Genomic DNA, 11,286 nt, shown 5'->3' on the forward strand with positions numbered 1-11,286 from the left:
GTCTCATAGAAAGTACAAGCAACTCCCAGATATTTTCTTAAATACTGCAAGGCCTCATGGCATTACACCAATAGCCCCCACCAATAGCCTACACTGTTGCCCCCTCCCCCTCAAAAAAACAACCAATGGCATCGCTTTTTGTTATACATTAGGTGAGTTCTGTTGCCCCAGTGATGGGTTGTGGCTGGTAATCTACCCCTCCCCATTTTTATTTATTTTTTTATTTTTATCAAATCGTCTTTTGCAATAAGGCATACTGTTCAAATCTGGAAATGTAATTTAATGTTATTTCTCACATACAAAATATGATAGAAAAATACATTATAAATTTGTTACAAGGGTTATAAATATCAGAGGATGTTCACTCCTCACGTAGGCAAGTACTTGGGCACCATAAAAAAACAGTGTCTATCTGGGGTTGAAATGTTGAATGTAGAAACAAAATGGAAGAAAAAAACATTTTCTCTCTCTCTCTCTCTCTCTCTCTCACACACACACACACACACTCACACAAAACACAGCAAGATAACTGACTATGATAATACTGTTGACGTAAAGGGCTTCAACAAAAAATCTTACAAAACATAATGTAACACAACTAAATAAGTAAAACAAACTTCAGTTCCTGATGCGACGCCATGAAACTAAAAACATGACCCTACACTGAGACCTTCACTGGCATCAACACATCAACTGCAATGTTATATATATATATATATATGTATATATATATTGCATTTAAACTGCTTCTAGTCTTTCCCCACACATGTAACAAAACAACATATCAGCATCATCACATCCCCTTCAAAACTATTCCTTATGGCACTGTGTAAAATGACAAAACAGAAATAGATACGAAACCATTCACATGACCATGTAGTGAGACACAAAACCAGGCAGTTCTGTAGCTCAAGACTTTTTTTTTTTTTTTTAAACTGTCTGTTCCTAGCCTAGAGCTTGAACTTCCTGATTGTATCCACCTTCCTGATGACAGTGTCAGTGGAAAATCAACAATGCATTTTTTACAACTCTTTTTAACTACTGTTCCTTTTTTGTACTGTATTGTATTTTTTTAGCATAGTTATTTCCCTCACTGGACTTATGTTTCCAAGATATTTCTTCTTTTAGTGAATTGCTGTGACTCAATGATCAAATCTAACATCACAGTGTTGTCTAAACCCCCATCTGCTTTGGAAAGCTGATTGGCCTGGCTACCTTTCTTTGAGCTTTATTTGTTTTTATTTCATATACTATATGACTATTATATTCTGAAAGTCAACTTCAGAACCCAACGTGGAGCATGATAAAGGATGTTTAGAATACTGCAACAGAAATGTGAGGTTGCATAGATCATTAAAAAAAATCAGAGGATAAGAAGACATTGGAATTCGACTTTTTTAGAGTTACGGCAAAAACAGTATGTTTTTTGCGCTTCCTTTCAGTTCATTATGTATTAACAGTAACTCTGAATCAAACTGTTATTTTCCCAAATATCTAAAAATTATGTTCCGTTGAGATGAACTATTTGAGAAACCGAATTGTTTACGTAACAGTTCATAAGGCTCAAAGAGTCAAAAATGTTACCACAGGATGATTGCATGTGGTGTGAGTTGCTATACCTTCAACCCCAGTATCTTGGGGTGCCTCTCATGTAAAGTGTATACGTCCTCCCTCGCTCCTCGGGCCTCGATCCTCACTGATCTACATAAAGAAAGATAGACGAAGGGATAGACTCGTTGTTGGCGCCCCATCATTCTGTATGTACTGTAGATCAGTGAGGATCGAGGCCCGAGGAGCGAGGGAGGACGTATAAACTTTACATGAGAGGGATCTCTAGTCAGAGCTGTGCCAAGTCTGTACATGGACTAGCTGGAGTAGGCTACAAACAAAAGAAGCTACAATAATTAAAAGAAAAAATAAAATGTGTAAATTTTTGTAAGGCTACTGTTTTTTTGGTGCTTCCCAGAACACTACTTGGAGCACCTGAAATGATGCAGTCTACAAACATTTGGCAAATGATGGGTAAGGTTTGGCTTCAAATGCAAAACAGATGGCTTCAAAATAAAAGTGAGATGCTGGGAATAGTTTAGTCCCTCCTGTCATTGCTTCAGATAGTGTTTACCAAAACATTTTTCACTACATCAGTAGCACAATTTAAAAAATCGCACACACCAGTATTATGTGTTTTTGTCTATTACTTGAATTAATTAGTTAGAAGATTAACCTGATATGTGAATAGAAGCACATCCCTTGGGACATTCAAAATCCACAATCGTGTGTAAAATAAGGCACTTCTTTAGGTTTTTTCTTTTTTTTTGTCACTGACAAAAATAAATGTTTGATTTAAAAAAGAAAAACAAAAACAATCAAAAGGCTGTTTTGGTCTCTTAAAAAATGTCCTCGTCAATGCAAACAAAGAAAGGTTTCTATCTTTGTTCATCGAAGAATGCGACAATACTGAAGTTTGATACAAAAGGATTGCATTGAGAAAAATATACTCTCCTTTCGGTCCTGAAGCACCTTTGTATCAAAAGTGTTGATCTTCGGGCTGAGTGTTATTTCATTTCATTCTCAGGTTTCATGATGTGTGCGTATGACATGGGTTGGAAGCGAGTTGGAGGCAAACATGGCTTATACATCCCATAGTTTGAAGTTGTTACCATAGAAAAAAGGAAGCAACCTGGACATGTTCATGTGTCATTTCTGACCTATCAGGGACCCAACTGACTCACATACACATGTTCTCATCTGTCTCTCTCGTTCACTCACACACACACACACACACACACACACACACACATACACACACTCACACATAACCTCTTCAAACTGGTCCCACCCAAAGCCCACCTGACATCCCGCTCTGTGTATGTGAAATCTAATGCTTACAGAAAGGCAACTGTTTTTTTCCTTCAAAACACTTTGTAGACCATGAAAAACACACCAAAAACAGGATAAAATCTGATCCTCTGGGTATGTGTGTGTGTGTGTGTGTGTGTGTGTGTGTGCATTCATATAGGTCTGTATCTACATGTAAAATAAAGTCATACTCATTACACCAAGTGTGTGTGTGTGTGTGTCTGTCTGTCTGTCTGTGTGTCTCTGTGTGTGTGTGTGTGTGTGTGTGTGTGTGTGTGTGTGTAGTGTAGCGTAGCTGACAGAGAGGTGTAGGGTCATGTCTATCAGTGGAAGTGGACCGGACCTCATTATTGCTTTACAATGCCTCAGTGCAGGTTTGGAGCCCCATCCCTCATCCCAGTCTACCTCACCTAGCCCAAGAAGGCCAGTGGAGGTTGTATACCGTATTCTGTGTGTGTGTGTGTGTGTGTGTGTGTGTGTATATGTGTGTGTGTGTGTGTGTGTGTGTGTGTGTGTGTGTTATGGAGGATAAGTCTTTGAGAGGGGAGGGGGGGTTGGGTTGTTGTTGAGGAGTGGATGGGCCTCACCACCGAGCCGCTGTTGGGTTAAGCGGTAAAGCTGCGTCCCGGCTCGCCAGAACACCGAACCAGAGCCAACCGCAAGACAGACAAGCGAAGGACGAGCCAAGGTCAGAGAACTGGTCAGCAGGCAGGCAATGGTCAGGTCATCATTGGGTGAAGAGTTCAGAGGTCAGAAGGTCAAAGGTTAGTTGCCGGTGGCGGCTGGGTGGTTAGGAGAAAAAAATAAATAAACAAAACAAAAATAAAATAATAACAGAGACGGACATAAAAAAAGGAAGGAAAATAATAAACGACAAAAAAGGAGGAGGGGGAAAAACAAACAAACAGAAAGGAGACAAAAAGAAAAAAGATAGAAAAAAGGAGATTAGTTTCAGCTAGTGACGGTCGGATGACAACATGACAAATAAACTAATACCACAGCTACATTAAAGAGCTCTGCGCTGCTGCTCTCTCGTCCCACTCTCACCCACCCAGCGCTTGACTACAGAAACGTAAAACAACACAGCAGGGAAATAAAAATCATGAAAGCCTCATGATTTCAACCCCACCCCACCCAACCCCCCACCCTCCCATCCATCCCACCCCACCCCACCCTTAATGTGAAAAAGGTTAAAGAAGCAAAGGGGTCAAATCAATTATGAAGTTTCAATGGATTTGAAATGGCACTACAAATGGTTAGTAGCAGTCAACAGACATCTGAAAGCTCGAGATAAAAGATCGACTAAGGAAGAGGTGGAAAGCTACATGAGACAAAAGCGAGCCAAATCACGGTGTGAACTGTTGAGATTTATGGGAGAAATTAAATCGACACTGTAGTTATCCTCTGACTGCTAATAAGCATTAGGGCGCCATCCTGGATCTAAAAGCATCGAAGCAACTAGTGATGATGAGGATGGTCATGAGCTGTTACCAAGGTGATTTGAGGGGGGGACATATGGAAACAATGCTAATATGCTAATTGTTTCGGTAGACTGAACAAACTTTAACTTATACTTTTGTTGGGTTGTTTTTTTCCAAGTCATGGAAACTTTATTGCTTTTCAATTTATGTATCTATTTACAAACAGTATGAAAACATGATGCTAATCATACAAGGCAGAGCTAAAAAAAAACATACTTCTTCTTCTTCTGCAGAGGTGCGGCTAAAAGGAAAATGCTATCACACAAGCGAAACAAAAAAAATCTACTTCTGAGACTCACTGACAACAATCTGAAATATAGGATAGAAAATAAACTTCATACCAATACTGAGTCATCTCCATTTAACACCCTGTAAAGTGGAACCCCCCCTCCCTCCCTCCCCTAATAAAAAGGAAATATTTTGTAGGACACAAGAATGTTTGAGATTGAATATTTCTATCTTTGCCTACAAAGATCCCTCTAGCATATTGTTGCTATTTGCAAATACAATAGACATCTGGTAAATCATAATCGCTTTTTGTTTATAGTTAAGCACATCATTTTCATAAAGTTTTTTTTTCTTTAAAAAGAACCACACAGGTATATACGATTTTCTTTTCTATTTTTTTTTTGCAATCACATAACATCAACAACATCATCAACCACATGAAATGAAGGAAGCTTACAGTAAAACAAACAAACAAATAGAAAAAGACAAAAACAACAACAAAAAAACAACAACAAAACCAAAAAAATAAAAATGTGGAATAGTTCTCTGTTTAAATGTCAACTCTGTTCTCTCTCTTAAACGTTTAACGTGCAGTTCTCTCATCTCAGTTTATCTTTCTATGAGGTCTCTGAGTTTCTGTGTATTTTTATTTCACTTAGCTCTTCCATGTGTGCCCTGTCTGTAGATAGACTAGAGCTGGCAATGATCTATTTGTCGTCTTCTCAGTGCAAAGTTCATATTTGTGCCGTATCATTTTTGGTAGCACTTTACTAGAACCTTCCATCATTAGACTGACATATTCACACCCTAAACATGTCATGTCAAATACCACATCATGTCAATGGTTGTGACCTTAGCGAAGGTCTGGTCATTTAAAGGTCTAATTTAAAGATTGAAAGATTAAAGATCACATTACCATAAACGGGCATTTTCATGAAAGCATGGCTTTAGTAGCACAATATAGAATCTGCTATGGCATCTAAATTCTGACAGCAGTCATGACAACGATCGTTAGTGGCAATGTGACACCATTAAATCATTAGATGACAATGATCGCAATGACCGTTTATAGGACATAACTTTGGCCATAACACGTTTAAGACCTGGGTATGTCTCCTCTGAGACAAAAGGCTCAAGTAAAGTGATACCTAATTTTAAAAAAGTAATTCTCTTTTAACGGAACCTGGCATCCGAGAGCTTATAGGCTAGAGTACAGTAGCACCACTTTTCGTTAGAATGGTCACTGGGACTGTGGGACCACCTGATTGGTCAGGATGACCAGGCAGCAACCAGGAAGTAGAGTGACTTGACAAAAGATGTGAGATGTTATATAAGTATGTGTCAGGGGACAGGAGAAATCAAACTTACGGATGCCAGACCCCGTCAAAATATAATACCCTTTATGATTCAAGTGAAATGGATCTGGTTTATAAACTGCCCCAGCAAATTCAGATTGGAAAGCGTTTTACATGTCAATTACACGTTAGAATTTACTGTGCATCTACCTAATCTTGTTTATATTATATATTTATATTTTACCTTTTCTTTTTGTCTTGATGAACTCATTATACGGTCCACACATCTTTCTCAAGCCACATTTTGTAGTAAAGGGGAAGGAAGTAGAGAGAGCACCAAGTTATTAATGACCTCTGTACGAGTGTGCAATGGTTTACTGCACAATGAGGCTATGCTAAAACCCACAAATCCTCAAACGAGCCACAAAGTGTGGGTGTGTTTTTTTTTTTTTTTTTTTCTCGTCATCTATACGAGTGAAGAGGGACGTAATTAATGTCTCAACAATAATTCAAAACGCTGAAAATAAGATTGAAATACAAGGAAGCGTCAAGGGCAGTTGGTTGAACCAGATCGATTTCACTATTGTGCAATTTCACCGTTGTTTCTCATTAATCGGGTCAGTTTATATATATTTATATAAATGTGTTTCTCCATTATATAGTTAAGATTGTGTTAAGATCTTATAATACTAACTTCACATAAGCTTTGCTGTCATCCATCAGTAGGTTCTCACATTTAACTTCCTCTTATAAGCGAGCATTTATCTTATATGTACAGTTTTGGCACATCGGTGGTGTTCCAAATGTGAGCAAATATAAGGTCTGTTACAGAGCTCTCTTCAAAACTGGAACTGCGAGATTCCCTTAGACCCAGTTCATGTTTACGTTAGGCATGCAGTAGGCTGAACATGACGCGTCGAAAGAAATAAAATAAAAAAGTGCTGTGAATAAGGACTGTCTTTGCCACAAAGGAAATGAAAAACAAACTAATCTGGAGTAAAAAAAAAAAAAAAAAGGAAATTAGCAAATGAAAAAGCAAGAAAACGAGAAACAGAAACAAACATTATGATGCAAGCTAAATTCACAATGAGAACACAAAAAAAATCCGCAATCCAATGAAATCATACAATGCAATGACAATGTATAAATAAAAAAAAAAAGTTTAAAAGGACGATCTTAAGACAATGCAGATACAATGAAAAAGTTTGTGTGTGTGCATACACGTGTGTGTTTCTGTTAAAGGTGACAAATCTGAACATGGGGGGGTGATGGTGGCATAGATGATTTAGCCAGGAAGTTACGGTAAAAGGTATACTTCCTGACATCTATAGTAGCTTACAAATGCCTAATTTGAACCACACAGAGAAAACCTGCATTCAAACATTGGGCATAGACATCCTCAAGAATGAGACGCGCAGATGCTAACTAGCGATATCATTACATTTGGGTCCCTCCGTGGTCTGAACGAGTAAGACTGCCTGAGACTCAGATCGGTACGTGGCCACTAAAACGAGAACGAGGCTGGCTATGATTCCGAGTGCACTTCAACGGAAAACTACATGGAACTCTGGCTTGAGAACCATTTCTGAGAACTCCAAGCTCAAAAGGAATGCATTTTTTCACCCCTTCTCCCTCTTTAAATTTTGGAACAGTGGCTTGGTTTGCTAAAAACACAAACCGACTCGAGTGAGACAAGTCTCATGAGGACTCGAAACATAAGTCAAGGGGGTAAAAGAGAAGAAAAACCAGTAGGAGTGAAGCAACTGATATTGGAGAGGGGAGGTGGAGGGGGAGTACAGAGAGACAGTGAAGGCTGCCTTTCAGGACTCTGTTGCTCCTCATCAACTGCCACTGTGTCACAAGGCCGTCACATGACCATCAAAACAACAGAGTTCTGATCAGGCAGCCGTGAGCCACGTCTACAGACACAGACGACTGCACATCTGCCCGGTTAGGCACACTACTCGTTCGTTGCCAGAAAGGAGGCTGTGTCCTTGTTTTATTAACAACAAACACACAAATCCCCTCTGAATGGCCTTGGTGGATCGATCTTAGAGGACCAGCTTGAACATGTAAAGGGGAATTGGCTTCTGGACTTATCTTCATGGTTATTTCTTTTTAGTGTTTGCGCTTTTGTTTCCTTCCAATATTTACTTCAACTGTCCATGACTTATACTGGGCTTCTGACAAGCGTCTCCTTGAGAGCTGAAGTACAAGTTTGGTCTGATGATTGATATGGGAATGTAACGCCCCTCATAGACCTTGTAGGACCCCAGAAAACCATTTCCCATTATGCTTTAGCTAGCCCCATGCAAGCCCAGGAGAAAGTCTGTCTAATGAGTAATTAATGAAATCTACACACCCTGAACTGGTCCAGTGTCTGGGTTGGCCTAATCAGACCAGGTTACAACCAGAGGTGCTCTGAAATTAGCAAACAAAGGCAAATATTCATCAAGTACATTTTCAAACACTTATACTGTACGTCTGCTTGGGAGGATGTCTGCAAGTGTTCAAATGTGCAAAATGTTCAAACCGTCCGAGGAAGAAATTCTTGGCGAACAAGCATGGATTTCAGAACCATGGAACAATTTGGAATGTTTACACGGAATAAAAAAAAAACTATTTAAGTAAAAAAGTTCAGGCAAAAAATAGGCACGCCCCAGAAATTCACCTCTGTTCACAGAATTTGAATGCACCTCTGGCCTGTTCTAAAAATCGCTGCCGTCTTGATAAATGTATGAAATTAATTTAAGTGCACCACAATGTGTGATAATGGATTTGAAATTATACAGAGAAACGTGTCAAGCTTATAAATACGACTTCAAACACAATGTGTTGTGACTGACATGAGGCAATCTAAAGTTAAGACTTGCAAATGTAATATGACTGTGTTCCCCGATAACCCAATCCCAGACACCCACATGTAAAGACCACACACACAAGAACACTTCACTCAAAAAAAAGTTATACCCACACTCAATCAACACTTTAAAGGCATAACCACACAAGGAGAAGACTGGAGCTAAACTAACCTCGATCGGCAGTCACAACCCTTTGGTAGGGATGGACACGCATATCGTGCCTTCGAACTTTAGTAGTCACCGCCCCTGTTCGCGTGGTAACGGGATTACCCAACAAAACAAAAGAGGGAATGAGATTAGGCAGAAGATCATTTCAGAAACACACACGGCAAGAAAACACACACACACACACACACACACACACACACACACACATACACATATACACACACACACACACACACACGGTCAGTATTGGTCAGATAGTAGAAGGCGAGCCTACAGTCGTTGCAATTCACACACAAGTCAAAAAAACACACATGTAGTAGAAATCTATCCATCCATCAAGCATGTAAGAAAAACTTGTAAAACAACAACCAAAGAAAACATGAACAAAAAAAACAAAAGCACAGGTAAGGCACGAGAAAAACCAATCACGCATTTCATTAGAGACTCTTGGATTGGATTTAACACTGTAGTACAAGTCTGGGGATGTGTGTGTTTGTGGATCTCCCACACAAACATTTGTGTTTAAATATAAACATGTTGCGAACTGAAGTAGTGTTCCCTGGTTCAAAACAGACAATAGCATTTCCAGGCCTTCCACCTACAAAAGGCTGTCATAAGCCCATAGTAATAGAGGACATTTAGTCATATGTCTGGTCAAATCCACACCGAATTTACACCAGTCATTACATTACACAGCACACTTATTGGTGCTTCAAAGTTCAAAATAGTCATAGATTTTTAAGTTTTAGTTTTCCAGTTTTAAGTAGAATATTTTCATGGAGCACTACAGTATGTGAATGAAGACTTTCTTTTTATAACCAAAAGTCAAAGTCTACCAAGAAGCATAAAAATTAATCCCATTTACTTTTTAATAGCATTTCGATTCTGAGGCACTCTTTTATATGTCACCTACCTATAAGGAGTCAGAGACTCGATCGTTTCCAGTTTTAGAGATCCCTAAACAGACATCCCCTCAGACCAGACTGCAGTGTTTCAAACTGTACACATTCAGCTCTACTGACTACTTTAAGGCTTTATGAGAGCGTCAATACATCAGTTCGATCAAAAATAGTTTAGACATAGTTTAAAAGATATCATTTCGTTTGCTTGTTTGTCATTATTTTTTAATCCATGAGTCATTAGACAATAAAGAGATGAATTAAAAGTAATCTCCATAGTTACGGCCAGTGTAAACATCAGTAGTTATTAGCTTCTTATCTGTCTGTCTGTCTGTCTGCCTGCCAGTCAGTCTGGTCTGACTGACTGACTATAACCGACTGACATAATGCTACGTCTGTCTTCGCTTTCACACGTTTGTTTGTTTAGTTTTCGCTTGTTTGTTTGTTCGTTTGTTCATTTATTCGTTTGTTCGTTCGTTTGTTCATATCCAGGCAGCTGTAAAACAAAACACGCATTAACACTCAGGCAGAGGCGTGCTCGGTGCTAGTTCATCGGAGAGCGCTACTAGCCCTTCGTTGGGAAAGCCATACCTATAGGAAGAGAAAGGATGGAGTCCATTAGTCTCCTTGAGGCATAACGCTAGCGTCCAAACTCAAGGGTTTAACTTTACATCAACCCCACATGACCTAAACACTACATTTTCACCAGTCCACTTTCCTTCAATCCAAGTATTTAAATTGGAAGTTAAAAGGAATACAGCTAATGAAACCCAATATAAGATTTATAAGACTGTCTCATTAGCTAATATACGCTATATTTTAAAAATAGCTTCTAGAGTACGCCCTAGAGCTGTCTTTACACAAACGTTACATTAACCTAAATGTTTCATCTTACAATCTACAATCCAAACACCTCCCCCTAATCTCAAATCGCTAATTAATTCATTAATACTCATCAATCAATAATTCACAGTCAGATTTTCCATTAGCGGTTAAATATAGCCATATTGCCATCTGGCTGTGCTGCTGGTGGTTCTGTGAATGCAGCGGCTGATTCTGAAGCAAGGACTAAACACAGGGACTAAAAACAGTTGAAGGACGTCTGGTTTGAGGCACGAGTGCAATTTGTACCCAGCCCTGCTGTTGCTTGCCGTCTCTCTACTAAATATAAAGCCCTGGTGCTGAGCCATGCCAGGGGGTCAGGGACAGGAGATTGACCTCGGCCGATTCACCTCACACACACACACACACACACACACACACACACACACACACACACACAATTCCACATACACACGCTACAATGGAACTGTTTGTCACAGAATTTCGTACACCCTCATGCACATGCACACAGTATGGATGTGCACACCATCTATTCACACACACACACACACACATCCATAAAGATGCATGCTTATTAGAACATGCAATAAAGGTTGCATCCTGCAAACACACATACAGACACACACACAAACACATACACACACACACACTT

At 39.3% G+C, this 11,286-nt stretch overlaps 1 protein-coding gene across 5 annotated transcripts in view; it reads right to left on the reverse strand.

Moving 5' to 3' along the window:
- Positions 1-259: 259 nt before the first annotated feature.
- qki2 (QKI, KH domain containing, RNA binding 2) overlaps positions 260-11,286 on the reverse strand; it is a 58,092-nt gene continuing 47,065 nt past the window's right edge. For 2 of the 5 annotated variants that reach the window (XM_062526618.1, XM_062526616.1), the window contains exons 7-8: positions 8,896-8,970; positions 260-3,641 (exon numbers count right to left, since the gene is read on the reverse strand). In XM_062526618.1, coding sequence (XP_062382602.1) covers positions 3,625-3,641; positions 8,896-8,970 — 92 coding nt within the window. In that variant the 3' untranslated portion in view covers positions 260-3,624. Of the gene's footprint in view, positions 3,642-8,225; positions 8,285-8,895; positions 10,383-11,286 lie in introns of those variants that run through there. The other 3 variants (XM_062526617.1, XR_009936913.1, XM_062526619.1) reach the window with 3 other exon arrangements.

This window comes from Sardina pilchardus, chromosome 22 (assembly GCF_963854185.1).
Source record: "Sardina pilchardus chromosome 22, fSarPil1.1, whole genome shotgun sequence".
Classification (NCBI taxonomy): Eukaryota; Metazoa; Chordata; class Actinopteri; order Clupeiformes; family Clupeidae; genus Sardina; species Sardina pilchardus.